This window comes from Petaurus breviceps, unplaced genomic scaffold (assembly GCF_028583685.1).
Source record: "Petaurus breviceps papuanus isolate PSGF00001 unplaced genomic scaffold, PetGlider_PUasm1.0 79, whole genome shotgun sequence".
In the NCBI taxonomy this organism is placed as follows: domain Eukaryota; kingdom Metazoa; phylum Chordata; class Mammalia; order Diprotodontia; family Petauridae; genus Petaurus; species Petaurus breviceps.
In genome coordinates, this window is record NW_027186523.1 from 17,053,137 (window position 1) to 17,075,996 (window position 22,860).

The 22,860-nt window shown below is 39.0% G+C and overlaps 1 protein-coding gene across 6 annotated transcripts in view; it reads right to left on the reverse strand.

Annotated features, from left to right (window-relative positions):
- FRMD4A (FERM domain containing 4A) overlaps positions 1-22,860 on the reverse strand; it is a 416,929-nt gene that overhangs the window by 205,150 nt on the left and 188,919 nt on the right. For all 6 annotated transcript variants that reach the window (XM_069106435.1, XM_069106434.1, XM_069106433.1 and 3 more), the window contains exon 3: positions 360-454. In XM_069106435.1, coding sequence (XP_068962536.1) covers positions 360-454 — 95 coding nt within the window. The remainder of the gene's footprint in view (positions 1-359; positions 455-22,860) is intronic.

Genomic DNA, 22,860 nt, shown 5'->3' on the forward strand with positions numbered 1-22,860 from the left:
CCTAATTTTTATAACCATCCAAGTTTAAACTTAATGTACTTGACCATGGACGTCTTTTCAGAAAGCTAGTTTATTTTAAAAAATCATTAACACAGTAACAACTAGTTACTTACATGGTTATCACATTGGCACAAAAAGGAGATCACAGAAATAATCAACTATTATTGCCCAAATTGGATCCTTTGGCTAGACTTAATGTGCTCAATTCTTACCATGACTTTGAATATTGGAATGCAAAGCAGGAGAGATCCAACCCTATTGGCTACAAATGATTCATATCAACTTCTGATAGATTGGAGAGGGCTATCTTAGAACCATCATATCATTTATGGCTTTAGAGGTTGTTTCATGGCACTTACGTCTCATCTGTGAATGCTATTCCAAAGTATTCCTTTTCCTTCAGGTTGAAGTGAGATGCCACTAGATCAAGCAGTTCCTTGGCCAAAAGCTTGGGCTGAAGAAGACAAAGGGGAGAAATAAAAAAAAATGGGTGACATGAAAAAATTTTCCTAAAAAAACCCGCACAACCTGCTTTATTACTCTATCTATCTATCTATCTATCTATCTATCTATCTATCTATCTATCTATCTATCATCTATCTATCTGTCTGTCTGTCTATCCATCCATCCGTCCACCCATCCATCCATTCATCTATCTCTATCTATCTATCTATCTATCTATCTATCTATCTATCTATCTATCTATCTATCTATCTATCTATCTATCTATCTATCCATCCATCCTAGCTATCTAGCTATGTTATCTTTCTCTGGGGGGGTCCTCAAAAGTCCATATCAACATAATTTCTTGAATCCTCAATGTAACATCCCAGTGGTGTAGTTTAGAATATAGAAAAGGAATCTGAGACACAAAGAAGAAAGTTGACAAGTTGTGATAGTAATGGAATATAAAGATTCCCCTGTATTGGCTTGGTTTTCAAATTGATTGTGTTAAAACCCAGAAGTCTCAAAGGGTAAGTAAGAACAGACTGTCAGAATTAGCATCCAGATCTGGTGTCTCACTCTTCCAGATACTGCTCTCTCCACATTTTAGACCTCTCTAATGTAGGCTGTTAAAATCTTTCTATTTTCTATCTTTTACATGGTTGCATATATATAACCTACCATCTTAGGGATGAGGGAAGGAGAGAGGGAGAAAATCTAGAACTCAAAATTTTATAAAAAAAAAAGCCAAGTTAAAATTGTCTTTACATGGAATTGGAAAAAAATATAATACTATTTAAAAGGGGGAAAAATTATATTCTCTTCCTATTCCCCATGATGAAGAAGGTACACCTTGATCTGGAGTAGATTCAGAGTGCTCCATCTTCCACATTTGTATGTTACCCAAGCCATTCCACATGCCTGAAATGCACTCTCTTACATGTGCTTCTCAGAATTCCTGATGTCTTTCAAGACCCTCAACTCCAATACGATGGTATTTTTGTGAAGCATCCCCTCATTTGCTCCTGTTCTCTGTCCTCAATATTCTCATTCCCATTCTTCTTTCCATACAGGCTTTATCACTTAGTAGGAAGTAAGCTCATTGAAATAATGCCTACATGCATTTCTGTCAGTGTGCTCCCAGAATCTAGGACAGTTGCTTCTTCCATAGAAGGTGCTTAGGAAATGTCTGTAGGGCTGAGTTGAATGAATCGGCAAGATGTCTTAATTACAATGAGGATGATGAAGTGAGGCATTCCATTGCTGTCATTTAAACAGCATCAAGGCCAAGCTAGGAAGAGATTTTAATTCACTCATTATCCATCCTCTTCAAGCTGCTTTATACTTAAATTCACAACTGTTTCTCTCAAATCAAAATATTCCTAATCCAGGGGATTTTCATTGGATCTGTGGGACAGCTCTTTTTTCAGACTGTTACAGATGTCTACAAAAATCATCAGTAGTCACATTCATGCTTTGCTGTTAAAGCTAGGTGAGAAGGTAGGTCTGTGGAGAGAGAGTGGGAGTCAGTGAGACCTGAGTCCAGATCTGGCTTCAGACATTTACAGCAATGTGACCCTGGGCAAGTCACTTTCATCTCTTTCTGCCTCAGATTTCTTATCTATAAAGTGGGAATAATAAAAGCGTTGAGCTCCTAGGGTCACTTTGAGGATAAAATGAGATAACATTATTGAAGTCCTCTGCAAACCTTAAAAGGTTGTATAAACACAAGTTTTTACTATTATTATCACTATGATTATTGCTGTTACCAACAAACTCCAAATGCGCTAAGACAGTGGGAGAGGAGATTTCTGACAGAGACACCTACACCTGTGCCTAAGGAACTTAGCAATGGGTCTTAAAAAGAAGATGGATTAAAAAGTGCAGAGACAAGGTAATTACTCTGGCATGCTTCCTTCCAAACATGCTCATTAGGTTTCTCCAAGCTCAGGGGTAGGTGATGCAGTGGATAGAGTGCAGGCCTGGAGTGACAAAGACCTGAGTTCAAATCTGGCCTTAAACACTTATTAGCTGTGTGACTCTGGGAAAGTCACTTATTCCTATTCGTCTCAGTTTCCTCATTTGTAAAATGAGCCAGAAAAGGAAATGGCAAAAGACTCCAGAAACTTTGCCAAGAAAACCCCAAATGGAGTCACAAAGCATCAGACAAAACTGAAATGAGAGAACAACAAAACTAAGGATAGGGCAGGGGAGCTCTTGGGAAAGAAAAAAATGAAGAGATATTATTTTTGTTCTGTTGCTATGTAAAAAATTCCAACTCCAAGAGATTAATCTCGCTCTTTTGAAATTCAGGATTGAGTGAACGGATCACATTTGGCAACCCCATTAGCACAAAGAATGTAAAAATAAAGAGGCCAGAGCAGATACCTCAGCTCTATGGTGTCTATACAGCTGCCTCCCTAAGAGCTTGTGCTGTTTTTACAGAAGCAGGGGGAGATATTTTGCCCTTTGCTGTCACACCTGTAGGCAGAAGGGATAGCAGTGGCTGAGTCTCAATGACTAGAACTTTATTGAATGAAAACAACTTGATCCATTCCTTGTGGAAATGTTTTCTGATGGTAGTGCTTCCATCTTGTAATAAGTGGGTTGTATTTCCAAAAGGTACAGCCAGTAGATGCTATGCTGACAAATCAGGATCTGCCTCTAATATCTAATGCTTCCTTTCACACCCAGTTTTAGAAAGGTAATCTCTACTATTAATAAGGTTTTGGGGGTACACATAGCATCTATCTGGATGGATGCTAGGATTTAGAGCTGGAAGGGAAGTAAAGAAATCTTCTCTCCTGATCCAATCTCTTTACAAATGAGAAAACAAGAGGCTCAAAGAGGTTAAGCTTTCTACTGTAAAATACTGAACATACAGACCATGACCATAAGGTCCTAATGCCATAGGATGTTAGAAATGGAAATGCCCTTAGAGATTATCTCATCCAATCCCATCAATTTACTGATGAAAAAATGGAAGCCTACTGAACTGAAGTGACTTGTCTCAACTAGAGATGATCAATCAGTATAAGGACAAGATCCCAAGTCCCTTGATTTTTAAGTCTTTCTTTTCTAAAAACAAATCAGTATTTTCCTTCAACAATACACTCTTAGGATGTACATTCATTTCAGTGATGCTGCTGTTGCACAGACATTTTGGAACTGCTCTTTTGGAATCTTCAGAATCTCTTTCTACACTACTTTTCTTAGTAATCATGTCATTTCCTATGGGTTCAATTACCATCTCCATGCAAATGACTCCCAGATCTACATATCTAGCCCTCATCTCTCTTCTGAGCTCTAGTCTTATATTGCTACCCAGACATCCCAGAGCTGTATTAGACTCATCACACCTGAAACAAGACTCATATATTTTCTCCTTCCACTTAACACTCTTCCTAACTTGTCTATTTCTGTCCAGGGCACCACCATTCTTTCAGTCAACCAAGTATGCAACCTAAGACATCTTAGACTCTTCCCAATACCTCACCCTCCACATATAATTACCAGATTTTGTCAATTCCACCCCCTTGACATTCTGTTATCCTCTCCTTTCCACTCACATGGTCACTGTTCTAAGTTAGGTTCTTACCTTACTCTTGACTTCTGCCAAAGGCTTTCAATTGGTCTTCCTGTACCCAATCTTCCATCTCCCACATTTTACCCACAGTTGCCAAAGTGATAGCTCTGAAAGGTCTGACTGTATTACTCCCCTGCTCAAGAAGCTTCAATGGTTTCCTACCCTCTTTGCCTTTGTACAGAGTGTCCCCTATGCCTGAAATACTCTTCCTTCTTGCCTCTTCCTCATGAAACCTTTTACAATTCAGTTCAGGTGCCACCTCCATCAAGAAGTCTTTCCTAATTTGTCAAGTTATCTCCCTGCCCCCTCCCCCATCATCTTTATTTATTTTGCATATACCCAGTATTTATTCATCTGTGACCACTCTGTCTCTGATGATAGACTGTTAGTTCCTTGAGGACATAGACTGTCTACCTTTTGTATCTGTAATTCTAGTTAATTCTAGTTATTTCCTTATACATGGTAGATGCTTAATAAATATTTGATTGATTCATTCATCACATTGTTGGAGACATCCTTAGTATCTCTTTAATCCTGCCATTCCTTTCCATTCCTGTTGCCACCACCATAGGCCAGGCCATCATTCACTCTCAATTAAGTAATTATTATTGACTCCCAAATAGTGTACCTGCTTTCAGTCTCACTCACTCTAATCTTTCCTATACTGTTGTCAGAATGATCTTCCCAAATTTTAACCCTGATTGTGTAACTCCCATATTAAAACAAATCTACAAAGGCTCCCCATTACCTACAGAATAAAGTCCAAACTCTATTACAAAGTATCAAGGTTATCAAGAATTCATCTCTCCAGACTTATTGCACAGTATTCTTTATTCACTCACAAGATTCACCAGGCAAACTGAACTCCTTGGACATTTCCTGGAAACATCCTACTCTGCCTCCATGCCTTTGCTTTCGCCATTCCCTCCAGGATTTCAAGGCCTTGCTCAGTTATCTATCTCTCACTTGAATCCTTCTCTGATACCCTCTTTTCTCTGAAATTCTGAAGCACTTTGTTTGAACTTCTTGTATTTTTCTTAAAAGGCTGTTAGCTTACATTTGTTTACTTATCATCTCTATTAAATTGTAAATTTTAGAGGAAGCAGGGTACCAATCTTATTTATCTTCGTATCCCCCAAATACCAGTCCCTTGTGTTTACATCCAAATATCACTATTTTGTTGTAGATAATCTTCCAACTGACTCCCTTCTGATTCTAAAACAGATTGCATTTCCTCCATAACTCAATCGATCAGAGTTTCTTAACCTTTTTAGGTCACCCCTTTGGAGTCTGGTGAAGGCAATGAACTTTTCAGAATAATGTTTTTAAATTAATAAAATCAAATACATAGGATTGAAAAGGAAATCACTTAGACTAAAATACAGGTATCAAAATATATTTTAAAAAGTTCAATGTCCCCAAGATAAGAACTCCTACAATGAATGGTTTTGAGAGATGAGATCTTGTGTAAAAAATACATGCAAACAAACAAAAAACTCACTGCATTGTGGATCAACCGGTAATGAACTCTTTCTGAACTTAGCTATGGTGGTCTTTGAATGCCAATTTGCTACTGGAACCAATATTGTTGCCTTTCCAACCTGGGCAAATCTGCCAGAGCTAGTTTTCCACTGGCATTGACTTTGAGAATCTAGGTATCAGAAGGAGACTTTAAGGTGTCTTGCTCACATAGGCACAAAATACACGTTTGCTGAATGGATGAATAAGTGTAAGAATGAATATCTTCTGTGATGAAAACTACTTGTTCTTTGGGGATGGATTAGATTTTTAGAAATATCTAAAAGTCATCTGGTGACAAGTGTGGAATAAAAGGGGGCAGGTAGGTGGTACAATGGAAAGAGTGCCTGGCATGGAGTCAGGAGGACCTGAGTCCAAATCTGGTCTCAGACACTTACTAGTTGTGTGACTTGGGCAAGTCACTTATCCCTGTTTGCCTCAGTTTTCTCATCTGTAAAATGAGCCAGAGAAGGAAATGGAAAACCACTCCAGTATCTTTGCCAAGAAAACCTCAAATGAGGTTACAAAGAGTTGGATAAGCCTAAAAAAAATGACTCAACAACAGCAAATGTGGTGAAAAAAGTGGATGACCAATATGGACAATCTAGTTTTCATAAAAAATAAATAAGAGGTGGATAGTTAGGGTACCACATGTTTGTAGTATACTATGGGAGATGAAAGTTAGTGGATCTCTTGAGCTCAGGAGCACTAACATACACCAGGTTTAAAGCCAATCAGGTATCCACAATAAGTCAATACCAATACAGTGACTATGCCTCCCTCCCCTGATAGGGCTGTCTAAGGAAGGGCCAACTGGTACAGACCGGAAATCAAGCAAATTAGAGCTTTTGTGCTGATCAATGGTGGTTCTCGGCTCATGAATGGGCTGCTTTACTTCTTACATGGGTAAGACAGGGTGGCTTAGTCTCAAAAAAATTTTTTAAGTGTGACTTTAAGTAATAAGATACTTTTCTAGTATGAATCATAAGTTGATTCTGAACTAAATTCCCAAAATGTTTTGGCTCAGGGCATAATCATTTGAATAAAAGCATTATCATCCCAAATTTACAATTATTGAAAACATAATAACACATGAAATAAAGGCCAACATTTATTTCATTCCACAGAAGGAAAAAAAAAGTACAAACAGCATAAAGAGTTCAAAGATTCAGGAGAATTGAATTTCTAATTCTCTGTAATATAGTAAAAATCACTTAAATGAAATGTCAACCCTGTTGGCTTCTCACCTTCTAAACTACTGCTACTATTTTATATCTACATGGCCAATAATTCTCTAATTAAGCTCTCTACACCATTAGCTTCATAGTTCTAGATTTAGACCTGGAAGGACCTCAAAGTCACATAGTCCAATCCCTCTATTTTATAAATGACTTGCCTAAGAACACACAGTTAATGACAGGGTGGGATTTTGTTCTAATCCCAGAACAATTTTTCATTTTATCTGCCTCAGCACTATAAGCTTGATGAGGAGAAACCTAGATTTATCACTTCTAACTCATAGATGGAGGAAATGACAGGAGAGAAAGAGACAGAGACAGAGAGAGAGACAGAGAGAGAGAGAGAGAGAGAGAGAGAGAGAGAGAGAGAGAGAGAGAGAAAGAGAGAGAGAGAGAGAGAGAGAGAGAGAGAGAGAGAGAGAGAGAGAAACATAGAGACAGAAAGAAACAGAGAAACAGAAATGAGGAGATGAGAGATTGACTCAGTCTCTACAAAGTAGGACCTCATTCTCTAAAATTCCAATTTTAGAGCCTTATACAAGAAGTCAAGAAAGTTGTTGTTTCTAAATCTCTGCGTAATTAAAGTGAGTCACTTAAGTTTTCAGTCCCTTAACTTCCTACCTTCCAAATTAAAATAATGTACCACTTGGATCACCAAGAAATGGTAGTGATTATTGAATTACATTGTTTCTAAAGTACTTTAAACTTGTTCAGAGAAAGTTGCAGGCTAAGCAGAAAGCATAATACTATTATAATACTTTGAGAGGATGTTTATAGAATCCTGATGATTATAATTTGCCAATTACATCGAATTGTAAACAAACATGCAGCTTTTTGGGGATCAGGCCAGGAACCAGGCCAGAAATAAGATCCTGTCCTAGAGAGATAACGGCCTCACAGACAATCATGCCTCATAGGGCATGCTGGGTAGTGAACATGAATGAAGACCTACAGAAAGAGGGTCAGTGTGTGACTTGAGGTTGGCAGCTAGCCTGCTTAGGTCATTTAGCCTAGTCCTTCTAACCTTGGCCTGTATCTTTTTTTGTCCACTCCACATCTCTTCTCTTAGCCTTCTCAGTGCTTTCTAGACATGAAAATAACTTTCCTTCTGAATTTGCCAAACTCACTCATTTTATAAATTCTCCTCCTTAAAAATAGCTCTTTTTAAGGAAGCTCCCTCATAGTCCCAACATGGAGAGGGTTCAATGAGTCTAACAAAGAAGGCCTGAATAATGCCAAGAACTTCTCAGCCAAGAACCTGGCTGGCAGGAATGTGCCCAGAAGAAGTTAGAAGTAGCAACAACAGCTGTTTGGCACTAACTCATATCTGAAATCTCTAATGTGTCCAATTCCACTTCTCTGCCTGATATTCAGGTTGAGAACCAGAAGGAAGCTTAGAGATCATATAGTTTGAACCCCTCATTCTTTTTGTTTTTGGCCTTTTTTTTTTGGAGGGCAATTGGGGTTAAGTGACTTGCCCGAAGTCACACAGCTAGTTTTTGTGTTAAGTGTCTAAGGCTGGATTTGAACTCAGGTCCTCCTGAGACTCCAGGGCTAGTGCTCTATTCACTGAGCCAACTCCTCATTATTTTTTTTTTTAATAAAGCAATTGGGGTTAAGTAACTTGCTCAAGGTTACACGGCCAGTTATTTCTGGGTGTGGTGCTGAGTATCTGAGCCCAGATTTGATCCCCAGGTCATCTTGACACTGGAGCCGGTGTTCTTACTCACTGAGCCTTCTGGCCGCCCCTGCCAACTCCTCATTCTTAAGGGAATGAAGGCCCAGAAGGTGAAGTCACTTGCCTCATGACCCTTAGGTAGTACACAGTAGAGCTGAAATTTTAACCCAGATCTAGCAGTCCAATTTCATCATCTATTGGTCTTAAAAATAGTTCAAATCAGGGGCATCTAGGTAGCTCAGTGGATTGAGCACAGGCCCTGTAGTCAGGAGGACCTGAGGTCAAATCCATCCTCAGACACTTGACACTTACTAGCTAGTGTGACCTTGGGCAAGTCGCTTAACCCCAATTGCCTTGTCTTACTCTCTCTAAAAAAAATAAAATAAAATATTTTTTAAAAAGTATTTCTTCTATGCAACATGACTAATTTGAAAATATGTCTAATAAGAAAAAAATAGTTTCTTATAAAAATTGTATTCTTTCTAATAAGAAAAAAATAGTTCTAATCTTGCCTTAGGCCATGAATGTATGACCCTGAACCAGTCATTTCATGTTTCTCAGCCTTAGTTTCCTCTTTTGTAAAGTGGTGTTAATAACAGAATCTACTTCACAGAGTGATTTTGAGGATCAAATGAGATGGCATAAATACGTACAGCTTTTTGCAAACTTTAAAGTGCTATATAAATGTTAGTTATTATTTTTATCATTACTATTACACACATACACAAACTATGCTTAGTTAGGCTGGTCTCTTTATCACTTCTGAAGATACCATGCTTATTCCCACCTTTATCCCTTTACTTGTTATTCTTTGTTTTCTATCAAAGTCCAACTTTATCTCTTCCCCAAAGCCTTCCTTGATCACCCAAGCCCACAAAGATCTCTCCATCTGAATAGTACAGAGTTAAAAAAAAAAAATTAGACTGGAATTTGAATAAGAGAACCTAGGTTATACCCCAGCTCTGCTAGCTACATGACTTTGGGTAAGTCATTCCTTTCTGAGTCTCACTTATAAAATTAGGGTGTTGGACTAGAAAACTTCTAAAGTCCCTTGTAGTTATGACAATATGGCCTCTAATAGTTAAGGCAAGAGAAACTGTGGAATATGAATGAAATGACAATTTCCTGTGCTTTAAGAAATGATGAATAGAGAGAATCATGGAAAGACATATTAATGAAGTACTGTCTGACTTGTTTGTATTCAGTGACCCAATGCTCTACTTTCTGGGTTTAATGCAGACTGAGTTCAATCCTGAGGGTTAAAAAAAAAATCACTATGGCTTGTTTTGCTGGTTTCCCGAGGGAACCTTGCCAATATAGCATATGTCCAGGTCTTTGCAAATATTTATAACAGGGCACTTAGCTCCCGGGCAAACATCCAGGTCACAATATACATTTCAGGTACTGGACAACATTTATTGCAGCCCATTGAAAGAATTCACACAACGCAAGAAAGTTACAGTGGTTCACAAACAATTCCGGCAATTCTCTTTTTTCTTTCTTGTAAAGTCTACCTTCCTCCAGGGACCTATACAGTCCTCCATAGCCCCACCCTGTGGTTTGGATTCCCTTGGAAAAGAATGAACTAGGGCTAATTTAACCAAAAATCCTCTAACCCCAACATTCAGGTCAGGCCCACCTTCTCACTGACCTAAACAGACTTTAGACTATGTGGAATTAACATAAAGTGTTGGCTCCCTCCTAAAAGGACAACTAATTTGTCATATAGGCTTGCCTTAACCTTCCAATTAGATCATACTTCCCCTCCTGCATTTCCTATTTATCCTTTATTTAGCTAGTTTGCACTTATTTGTTTGCATGTTTTCTCCATTAGATTAGAACTTCTCCAAGGCCTGGCCAGTCTTTTGCCTTCCTTTAAGTCCCCAGGGCTTAGCACAGTGATTTCCACATAGATGGTGTTTAATGAATGCTTACTGATTGACTGAAGTTCTCTGAGGGTAGTTTTTTCTACTTCTTCTATAATGCCCACAATAGTGCCTCACACCCATAAAGAATCATTGAATCCCTGAGCTGGAAGGGACATCAGTGCTGTCAAGTTCGACTCATCCCGGAAAGGAAGGCTCATAGAACATAGCCAACCAGTGGTTGTGGCCAGGATCCTACAGAGGCCACAAGTTCCACATGTGGACTGTTCAGGTGACTGGCTGTGAGTTTGGTTTACCTGTTTCTGCTTTCACATTCTTCCTCTTTACAACTTTTCCCCATTGTTCCTGTTCTTCTCTGGGGCCACAGAGACACACCTAATCCCTTCAGCAATCTCTTGAGCTGTCATTCCCCTCCTTACACCCTAGTCTTTTTTTTTTCTCCAAGCTAAATATTCCCAGTTCCTTTAACCAACTGTCATGTGATACGAACTCAAGGCCCTTTATTGTCCAGATTGCTCTCCTCTAGACTCCTCAGTTTACCCAAGGTCTTCTTAAAGTGTGGAGCCTAGAACTGAACACAACACCCCAGTTAAGGTCTACCCTAGGCAGAGCACACAGTAGGACTATCACCACCCTATTCTAAGAAGCTATGCCCTACCCCAGAAGGAGAGAACTCAATAAATATCTGATTGAAAGAAAGGAAATTAGTTTGCATTTCAAAGCCCTTTATTTGCAATTTGTTTTGTTTATTACCAAGCTCATTTTCTAACCAGTCCAGGAATCTAAGTCATAGCTAGGGGAGGTGAAGAATCTTTTTGCTGGGAGTACAACTACAGTGGGAATTAGAACTACAGGGCTCTGACTCCCAAGTTGGTCCTTGTGCCCTTCGGCCTTTCTCACAGTTTCTAAAGCAAGGACATTCCAACTCCTGAATTCATTAAAAAAATCAAACAACTTCCATCTGTGGTTGGAAATGAATTACAGCTGTGCTCCACTAACAATTCACTGAATCCTTATCTGAGAGAGACAGAGAGAGACAGAGACAAAGAGAGACAGAGAGAGACAGAGGGAGACAGAGTATGTGTGTGTGTGGACGGGGAGACACATACACAAACACATTCGATTATTTCTCATTTCACCAGGAAACAGCCACACTGACACACAAAAAATGATGACAGGACCTAGTCCATGTAGCTCTTCCAGAACTTAAGGCTTCTAGGCTGAGGTTTTCCCAACACCTGGCACATCCCAGGCAGCCCTGCCCAATCCCCCAACTGGGCAGCTGAGTCTCTACCTGCCCGAAAGAGCCATAGACTGGGTGCTTTTGAATATCCCTGGAGGTGTCAGAAGCACCAATTCAGCACTGGGAGTTAAGGTGGATTCTGTTGTAGGGCAGCTCTTTGCTCTCTAAAATTTTTCCTTTATTAAACCCTGGGATGAATGGAAGTAAAAGGAGGAGATACAAATTGTTTTGAACAAAAGATGTCTGAGCTCACTTTTCCTTTGAAGCCAGCATGGGCTATTGTGATTCCTGAGAGCAGCTGGGAATCTGGCCTGTTACTCACCATCACCCTAGGGGCTTCTGTAATAAGCAGAGCAAATGTTCATTGGCTGCTCGTTATTTCTGGGGAGGAGAATCCTGTGATTAAGTGAAAGGCATGAGGTCATGTTATAGGGCTAAAGCAAGCCTTAGCCCTTTACCCTTTTCCTTTGTATTCTCTCTACTCTCCCTAATTGGTTGAGAACAGACTTTCTTCCTGTTTCTGCCATCCCCCTTCCACTCTCCCCCTCCAAATTTTATGTTTTGCTATGCTTCAGAAAATAAGGCAAAGAGTTAAGTTTCAAGAATTCTTAACACACCAATAACTAAAGCAATCACCAGGCCACACTAGGAATTTACACTTGCTTATATTTCAGGGAGATAAAAGCAAAAAACAATGAGTCCTCCTTGACTACCCAGCATCATTGATGGGGTATATGGTCCTGAAATTAAGGTCTCTGCAGCTTCCTCTTGGAAACGCAGCCTATTCTTTTTTGTACAGAGGAATGGACCAAGAAGAAATGATATAACCACATTGTCAGAAATATATTTAACATAGGGCAATGAGGGCAGCGCATTTCTGACAGTGTGGTTATAGCTCTCTGGGGACTGTTCTAACCAAAGATGCACCTGAATCCATCAGTGGTTACAAGCTTTATCCACTATCCCTAGTTAAAAGGATTGAAAACAAATAAAATTAACAGTGAGACTGACTGCCATTTTGGAGATTAAACAAACAAACAAAAGCAGGTACCTCGGGGGTCAAACAGGATGAAATGAATTTTCTGGCCCAAGTGGCCAGGAGTGGCTGTCTTTTATTATAACTCCAATACAATTTATTTGAAGTCTAAAAAATCATCTACTTCTAGAAATTCTAAAGAAAGAGTGAAGTAGAATTGGTAAGCAGCAGGAGCAGAATATAGACTAGAGAGAGGAACTTTATGAAGGCTTGGGGAAGCCAGTGGTGCCTTCACAATTTCATTCAGAGGATCATAGAAAACTAAGAATTAGATATGAGGAAAAAGGCTTAGAAATTATTCAATTCAATCCCTTCAGTTTTAATTTGAGAGAACTGAAGTCCAGATTGAGAACAGATAAGTATGACCTGTCCCAAAACACACAAGTAGTAAGAGAGTAAAGGTGACGCAGTAGATAGAGTGCTGGTCCTGGAGTCAGGAAGACTCATCTTCGTGAGTTCAAATCTGGACTCAGACAGGTACTAGCTGTGTGACCCTGGGCAAGTTACTTAACCCTGTTTGACTCAGTTTCCTCATCTGTAAAATGAATTGGAGAAGGAAATGGCAAATCACTCCAGTATCTTTGCCAAGAAAACCCAAATGAGGCCATGTAGAGTCGGACACAACTGAACAACAAAGTAAGATGGTAACTTTTTACTATATAAATTTTTGTTGTCCAGTTGTTTCAGTAATGTCAACTATGTCAATAACTGAGGAAAAATAGGTTGGTTTCAAACTAACCTCTGTGTGTTTGTGTGTGTATGTGTATACACATACATACATACACATTTCTAGGCATGTATGATGAACACATATTATTAGTACTTTGGAAGAAATTTCATACTTGGAATGAGAAGTTCTAGGCCATTACTTCTGACCCAAATTTGGGTTCCCCTTACCTTCTTCCCACCTATAACAGAAGGCAAGCACTCCTTGATGAGTCTAAATATTCAAAGTAGAATAAAACGCCATTTCTCTTGAACCATGGATACCTACCATCCAAACTACTATGTCTGTCTCCAAGCCTAGCTTTGCCACTGAAGTATGACAAACCAGAGGGATGAGATTTAGACTGGTTTCCATTTTGAATGCTTCTCTTTTTCCCTTCCCCCCACTCTCTCTCCTTTCTAAACTCTCACTTCCCTTGTTTTACTAAGGTACAATCTAGACTCAGCTTTCAGGGAACCAGGAGGGTGATATTCATCTGAATAATGCCCACTGGGAAAGCTTTGACAGACATATATAATGATTACTCCTCCAAGAAATGCAAACTGCTTTTGTCATCCAGAGTTAAAAAAAAGCCCGCTTTACCCCTTATCCACACTTGGGAATAGAAAAGAGTAGGCAGATGTTCATTAGGGACTGGCTTCTGATTAACATAGTAACCCAGACACGTATCAGTCTGTTTAGGCTAATGTTATATGGGCTGCCAGTCCAGGGTAACTTTGTCTGGAGGGACTTTGCATTAATGATAGATCTCTATACCTTGGTAAGGGAAAACAGTAAACAACACATAGTGCTAGGTTTCACAATGCCAGGTGGGGAGGCTGCTGGATTTGTAAATACATATTTTCATATATTCTTAGCATAGTACCTGGCATAGAGTTTAAGTACTTAATAAATATTGCTGTTGTTTTTATTTTTTTTTTTAATGATGATATGCTATGGTTCTAAGAATGCTGAGGCTTGCTTTTTGCCCTAGTCATTCTCTGCTAGTGGAGAGGTAACCATCTTAATTGCTATTCACAGGAAGAAAGCCTGGGTGGCCTACTCTGTTAAGATCAGACTTTTTCTTATAGCAAGTTTGGAAGAAAATTACTCTGTAAGAAAAAACTACCTAACCAAGTACCGGGGAGTGAATTATCTTCACCAAGAGACCATAGCATATTGAACACAGGTGAATGAAATGGTTTGTTATTCTATTATCTTAATATTAAATAATATTAATGGTGTCTCATCCTATTGTCCTGGTCTCAATTACTATTTTTATAATAACATAGTCAAGCATTAAACTTGTAAGCACAAGATTTGGGTGATTTGGAGTAAGTCACTATACCTCTCTGGCTCTCAGTGTCCTCATCTGTAATATTAGATTCTTAATCTGTGGGTCATGATCCCATATTGGGGGGGGGGAGGAGTGTTACAAAAAAATTGGCAACAGTAAGAGGTTTCTGAATGTGCAATGACCAAAAATTAATTAAAAATCAGACATGTAATGAATCTGAGATGTTTCTGGCAGCTTTTGCCTGGGTTACATAGTGCAACTTTACTGCAGCCTAGGTTCTGAACACAAAACACAGGCACTTTGCAACCCCATGCCCTCAAGCCATTCAATGTCAACAAACAGAAAATGGGTCTTGAGTGGAAAAAGCAGACCAGATGAACTGCTCAGAAATTCTGTGATTCTATGGTTAATATTAATAAGTTGTTATCTGATGCCTCTGGTAATTAAGTAGGTGGTATGAAATGTTCAGTAAGTCTGATGCTTCCAAAACACAAAGAGTAGTGATTTTTAGGGGGAACTGGTGTTTACAGACAATGTAGCATACATTGTTCAGCAGACTTGGGAAAGATTCAAATCTCTAGCAATATGAGATATATTATTAGGAGTGGCTATCAACTCCTTGAATGTCCATCAATAAATAAAGAATAAGTCTAGATGTTCCTATCTAATGGTCTGTGATTTGATTAGGCCTCAAGTTATGTGTAGAGTGTCTATGTAGCATCTCTGCATGGTGGGTGCTTAATGAATATTAAAGCACTATTGTGTGTAAGGGAAAAGTTTCCCTTCTTCCAACTGGATTTGGTGGGAGTTAGGGAAGAGGAAGTGTACTGGGGAAAAAATACTGGTGATGCAATTTTACTTGAAAGGGGAAACATCCAAGAAAAACACAAACACAAACACAAACACAAACAACAGCTGCCTGAAAAGGATAACTGAATGGAGCAAATACAACTAGCTCATTCATAGAGGTTAGCTCTGTTCTAGTTGGCCAAAGAGCATAGAACTATGATCAGATAGGTAGAATATAGGAGAGACGAATTTAGGCTTCATGTAAGGAAGTCCTAGTAGTAGAATTATTTAAAAGTAGACTGGACTGCTTTAGAAGGTAGTAGGATCTTCTTCCCTAGAACTGTTTGGCTAGAAGCAGGTTGAGAATGATGTAGAGAGTGATTCTGAAGTCACTTCCAAATTTGAGATTCTGTGATCCTTGTAACCTTTCCAGAGTTAATAAGTCTTTTCAAACCCCTTGGATATGCTCAGTAGTATTGACCTCCATGTACCACAATAATTCCCCCACAATGCTCCTGTCCCTAATCTTGGTTCTTAGTAGATTTTGAGCTGGCCTAATAGGAGACAAGGAGAAGAAAGTGCTTTACTCAACTCAGGGATCTTCCCAGAGATGAAACTCATTTCCTGTTTTTCTTTTTAAAAAATCTAGATTCTAATTTTGAAATTCCCTCCCCCTGCATGCTCTCCCTCAACTGTTACCTATGTATGGCTCTTACAAAGCACTGCTGGTGCCTAAGGTACATCCTAGAGAAATGAAATCTACTATGCTGATGTCATTTTCAATAGAATTAAAACAACACTCTCACTGGGGCCAGAGCTTAATGAAAAACTGCACATGTAGATCCTGGGTTTCATAGGAGGCTAAGAAGGGAACACCAATTTTTGGCAGAAAAATTTGTTTCTGAACGGCAGTTTTCATTAAGGTCAGGCAAAAGGGAAAAAAAAGGCATTGTAGAGGGAACCTCCTCTCTTATACTACACTAATTAAATGAATGAAAACAGATGGTGTTACAGTACAGTCGACTAGTCTAGAGAAAAGAACTGTGGGCACATATACTCACATTAAAAAAAAATTATTTATACCCTGCCTATTTCCAAAAGGATTTGAGGCAACTTAGAAAATTAAAAATAATGTGCAATAGGACAATTAAGGACAACAACAGAGGAGCACAGGGAGTAAGTAGATGCTACCAAGCTCTTGAGATGAGCTAATTACTACTGTTGGGCACGGAATTGTCTTAAGTTTCCTGGCAGGTAAAGGAAAAAAGGAAAGACTTTGGATTGCAAAGCATTATCTGGCAAAAGAAAGCATACCCATTTGTCCTGCAGAGACAAATGCTTTCTTTAAACTAAGGTCAAGGAGGAATTTATCATGTGATTGCTTTTATAGGGATCATCAGGCAATACAAAGGAGAATCAGATACCCAATTCTCTGACTCTGGTTTTGTACAGAAGACACTAAAATGCTTCAGAAATGAACAAATCTTTTATCTATGCTACATAAACACATGCATATATATATATATATATATATATATATATATATATATATATATATTGGCATTCTATCTCTTCCTGCTCCAGGGGCAGATTTAAAGGCAATCCCCGCAATCCCAATGTAGCAGGGCTTGGGGAGAGGCATCCTGTTACATATTTACATATGAGTTTGGTCAGAATCTTTTGAACCTGTGAATTACTGGGACTTAGAATGTCAGGTAGCAGCACAAAGATTTTGTCCTTATTTCTGAACCCAAACCATGTGAGAAAAGAAAAATGATACTGCTCTCCATCCAGGCAACTTCAAACCATCTCCTGCAGACTGATATAGAGAAAGGAATGAATGCATAAGAAATCCTATGAAAATACATAACCAGACCAACTGTGAGAAACTTATTAGGATTAAGATGTGCTGGCTGGTTCAAGGTTCTCACAGTTTGACAAGAGGAAGAGGGATGATCATTGTGTTTTAACTTTTTTAGTTTGGGTACATTCAGAAATTTATAAATTTGCAGAGGTGGACTCACATGCCTACTGATAAAAAGGGTTCCTTTGGTGCATTCAGCATCTCCTTGAGGAGTTTACACTCCAAGAGCTACTTTCCCAGAAACCCTGAAAGGTGGAGCTCCAGTCCTAGCCTTTCTTAGGTACTAGACCTAGGTGGAGTCTTATATGCTCCTGAACCTACTGTTTATTAATAGGGGAAGAAATAGCTACTCCACCTAGTTTTATTAGTGCATCTGAGCAAAACAAGTGCTTAGACTTCTGTAAACAGGGAGTGCTCAGACACCAGGCATCTAGATGCCAGAAACCCATCTAAGAGAAGGGCCTCAAGCTCTGACCCAAGCCAGGAGACAAGTTCATCCTCTGTATGTGGGGTAGATGCTAGATTGTATCATAATGTATAGCTATAATGTTCCATACTAACTCCTCTTAGAACTGCTTTGTACTGACTGGCTGACAGGGTGACCCATGGGATCAGCTTGTGCCATTGTTGGCGCTGGGTCTCTCCCAACAGAAGGACTTTTACATTATTCACAATTCATTCTGCTCTCATTGTGAGAGATTTAAATTGTTATTGAACTGCTAGTCAACAGTAACAGGTTTAAAAAAAAAACCTTATTTTAGTTAACAAGTACTTATTTTCTCTTAATCTTCTCTCCTCTATTGTGGGTAGGGGGGAAGCAAAATCAGAGTTTAGTAACAAATATGCCGAGTCAAGGAAGACAAAGTCTTACATTGTCTATGTCCAAAAATGTCTTATTTTGTATCTTTAATTTATCACCTTTCTATCAGGAAATGGGCAGCCTTCTTCATTATGGGTCTTTTGGCATTGTGGTTGGTCATTACATTGATCAGAGTTAAGTCTTTATGATGTTATCACCGTATAAGTTATTCTCCTGGTTCTGTGCACTTCACTCTGCATTAATTCATATAAGTCTTCTCAGGTCACTGTGAAAAAGTCCCTATACCATTTTTTATAGTACAACAGAATTCTGTTACATTCATATGTCACATTTTGTTTTATCATTCCTTAATTGATGGGCATCCTCTTGATTTCCAGTTCTTTCTCACTACAAAAAGAACTGCTATAAATATTTTTGTACAAATGGGTCCCTTTACTCTTTCTTTGATCACTAGGAAGTACAGGCTGGTAGCAACAACTCAGTACAGTAACTTTTAGGTATAGCTCGAAATTGATTTCCAAGGTGGCTGGATCAATTCATAGCTCAAACAACAGTGCATAAATGTATCTGTTTTTCCAAACCCCTTGCAACATGTTATTTTTCTTCTTTGCCAACTTTGCTAATCTAATCTACTATGTATATGGGTAAAACTTCAGAGTTCCTTTATTCTGCATTTTGCCAATAATTTGTGATTGGAGTATTTTTTCATATGACTATTGATAGTTTGCACATCTTCCTTTGAAAACTGCTTATTCATAGCCTTTGACTATTTATCTACTAAATAATGCCTCAGTCTTATAAATTTGAATCATTTCTTTAAAGCTTGGAGGTCTTTATAAGAGAAGCTTGCTGCAAAGATTTTTTCCCTCAGTTACCCTTTTCCCTTCCAATTTTGACTAGTGGACAATAGTTTTGTTTGTACAAAACCTTTTTAATTTTACATATTCAAAATTGTCCATTTTATTGTCTGTGATCTTCTCTATCCTTTGTTTGGTCATGGACTCTTCCTCTATCCATAGATCTGAGAGGTAATTTCTTCTTTGATTCTCCAATTTGTTTATGATATGACCTTTTATATCAAAGATTTGCAGCTTATCTTTGTATATGCTATGAGGTGTTGAGCTAAGCCTAATTTCTGCTAAAATATTTTCCAGTTTTCCCAACAGTTTTTGTCAAATATTAGGTCCTTACTCAGCAGCTGGAGCCTTTGGGTTCATTGAGCACTAAGATACTAGATCTGGTTTATTCTGTATGTTGTATACCTAATCTGTTCCACCCATTGACCTCTATTTCTTAACCAATATTAAATAATTTTGATCATTTCTTCTCTGTACTATAGTTTGAGATCTAGGAAGTTTAGGCTCCCTTCCCATTTTAACAGTGACAGTTTTCCCTGGGATTATAGGAATTCCTTACCTTAATTATTACCTTATATCCCTTCAAAGAATCCAAAAAATCTGAAAGAAGTCCTTTCAGATTAGCCCTTTTAAGATTCAATTGGGATGGCTAGGTGGCGCAGTGAATAAAGTACCGGCCCTGGAGTCAGGAGGACCTGAGTTCAAAAACGGCCTCAGACACTTAACACTTATTAGCCATGTGACCTTGGGCAAGTCACTTAACCCCAATTGTCCTGCCCTCCCCCTCTCCAAAAAAGCAAAAAAAAAAATTTAAAAAGATTCAGTCAGCACCCTCAAAATCAAGTCTTCAACTATTTATTCCCACCACTGGGCATTGGTTCTCCAATAACAAAACCCTCAATTATACAACATCACTCTAACCCTGAAATTACACAATTGTTCCTTGAATCACCTTGTATATATTGTTAGCAGGGTCTAAAATGAATAAACTACTGTCAAATTAAAGTGTAGATGTTGAAAACTTCTACCTAGGCCATTGGTATTTAACTTGAGTAGCATGATTTATAAACACAAGGATATTAAGGTAAACAATTTATACCCAACAACCTCTCTGCATTCTGGGTGAACCCTCATAAAATATAACCCATGTAGCACTTATTTCTTGATACACATGGATTATAGTTCAGAATTACAGGAGGGATATTTTCAGTTATACAATTTACTTCATTTGGTTAATTACCCCTCTTTTTTCACTGTGTCCCCACCCAGTTTAAAAAAAAAATATGATGGAAGTAATATGTCCTCAGGCCCTGTTATACAGGCAATTTCCCCAAACCCTTCCTCTAGATTATGCTAGCTCTTTGACTTAAGGGGAACTGAAATTTTCTGAGACCTGATTGGCCCAGGCACAGGTCTGTTGTTGATGTGGCTTCCTGTTCACCAGGAGGAGTTCTCATTCCCTCTTTGAAGCTTCTGGCCATGGCTTTATAGCATAAGAACGCCAGGAAGCTGTGCTCAGCTGAATCAACATGGTACCTTCACTCGAGATCTTTTTGGATGTTGTGCTACTGCTAGGGCTAAATGAACCTCCATTCAACAGTGAGCTATTGAATGACTTACTGATGTCTCATATCATTTCAATATAGGACATAAACTGTCAGAGTACTGGCTTGAGTCAAGCCCAGCCCAAAACACCCGGGAACTTCTAAAATTAGCTAAATATAGATGTTAACATATTAACGGACCAGGGAGTAAATGTTCATTGAAAAAGTAAAATATTTAATTAGGATAAAATCTCAGTGTTAAGCTAGAGAAAAACCAAACTCATTACTCATTTTCTTGTCCCACCTTGGATTAACTTTGGTACGAGCCCAAGACTGACACCACCAAAATGGAAAAGGAAAGCAAAGTCCCTGGCTTGGCAGAAAGTTTCCTAAACATGACAGCTGGACTTCTGCTCAGAGCAGAATTTGCTGGTCCTGTTGTTTCTTTACTTATCAGCTCTCCTAAGCATGGTATCTACAGCCAACAAAAAGGCTGGACTACTGCTGTTACTATTCCTGCATTATATACTCTTGTCATCACTTGCCTTCCACAGCCTGAGATAGCTTCACAGCACCAAAAGAAACTAGTCCAGTCAAGGCCTGTCTTTGGGTCCCAGAACCTCACGTGAAATCCAGTCTTCCCATTAAATGTGCCTATTCCTCTTACCATACTTTTGCCTTCAGAGAAACCTGGCTCCCTCTAGTCCTACTTGACCTTTATGCAGCTTTCCTGAGTACTCTTCCCCTTCCTGGATACTTGATTTCTGTTCTGGCCAGAAATTCTGAGACTTTTCCCAGACTTATTCTTCTGTGAAGACAAAACCAGGGCATCATTTGCTTCAATTCTACTTAGCTTTTAACTACTGAATGGTGCTACCTCAAACAAACTGGGACTAGGAAGGACCTTAGCTTAAAAAGGCCATGGTCTCCCACTGCCTTTGGGGTTGTTGCCAGTTGTCTTGACCTATGTCTTGCCACTGGACTCCGAGAGTAAGGCTGGTGACTTTACAAACTCAGCCTCACTTAAATCCAATTCACTTGCAAGTCAAGACATCACCCTCCTGATGTCATTGGTTCTCTTCAAGAACAAAGGATGAACAACAATCCTGGATGGTGTTGCTTTCCTGGTTTCTTGACTGGTGGATCATTACCTATCTCCTGCCCCTGTGCCATGCCTATTCCCCAAAACTCTGTCATTGTAGTCATCATCTTCTTCCTCCTCCTTCTTGTACCCCTGAAGATTACATCTGCTCCCATGCCTCCAGTTTTCACTTCTTGACAAATCTATCACCTCTAACCTCGATCTCTCAATGGAAAGCTAGGTAGCATGGCGGATAAACTGTCAGGCCTGGAGTCAGAAACACTCATCTTCCTGAGTTCAAATCTGGCCTCAGATACTTACTAGCTGTGTGACCCTGAGCAAGTCACTTAATTCTGTTTGCTTCAGTTAATAGCTATGGGGCCCTGGGCAAGTCACTTAACTCTGTCTCAGTTCCACAACTGGAGAAGGAAATAACAAACTGCTCTTTGCCAAGAAAACCTCAAACGGGGTCATGGAGAGTCAGACACAACTGGAAACACTAAACAGCAAATCTCTCTCTCTCTCAAACTCCATTCCTATTTTGCCAACTGCCTGGTGTATTTTCCACTACCATCTTAAGTTCAACAATGGAATTCATCATCTTGCCCCCTACCCCTCCTACTAATTTTTGTATTTTATAAGGGCACCTCCATCCTTAGAATAATCTGATATTTCGATATTTGAATCATCTTTAACTGTTCCTTTTTCCTTAACCACTATGTCCAATCAGCTACAGTCTTGTAAATTCTGTCGCCCTGTAACATCTCTCGCATTTGTCCCCCCCTCTCTACACACAGCTGCTACTCTATGTCAAGCTGTCATTATCCCTCACCTGGATTATTCCAATAGTTTCCTTCTTGGTCTCCCACTTTCATGTCCCATTTATTTCCAATCTATCATTCATTCAATTACCAAAATAATCTTCCTAAAGTACAAGGATGCCCATATTGTTCCTCTGCTCAAAGATCTTTTCTTCTCTAAGCTAAACATCTCCAGTTACTTCTGCTGATCCTTACACAGCCTGCGTTCAAGGCTCTTGGTACTAAGGACTTTGGGAGCTTATATGAGGCAGGAGACATGATGAGGTTCTTCTCATCAATTTTCCCCACCATTTACCAGCAAATGCTTTTCAAACAGTTGATATACCATGACAGGTCAGCAACCACACCAGAAAGAGAAAGATATCCCACACAAATCAAACATATCTGAAATCAAATGTATTATAAAGAAAATTTGGAGGACAGTCAGTTGGCTGTTGATCTCACAAACTGTT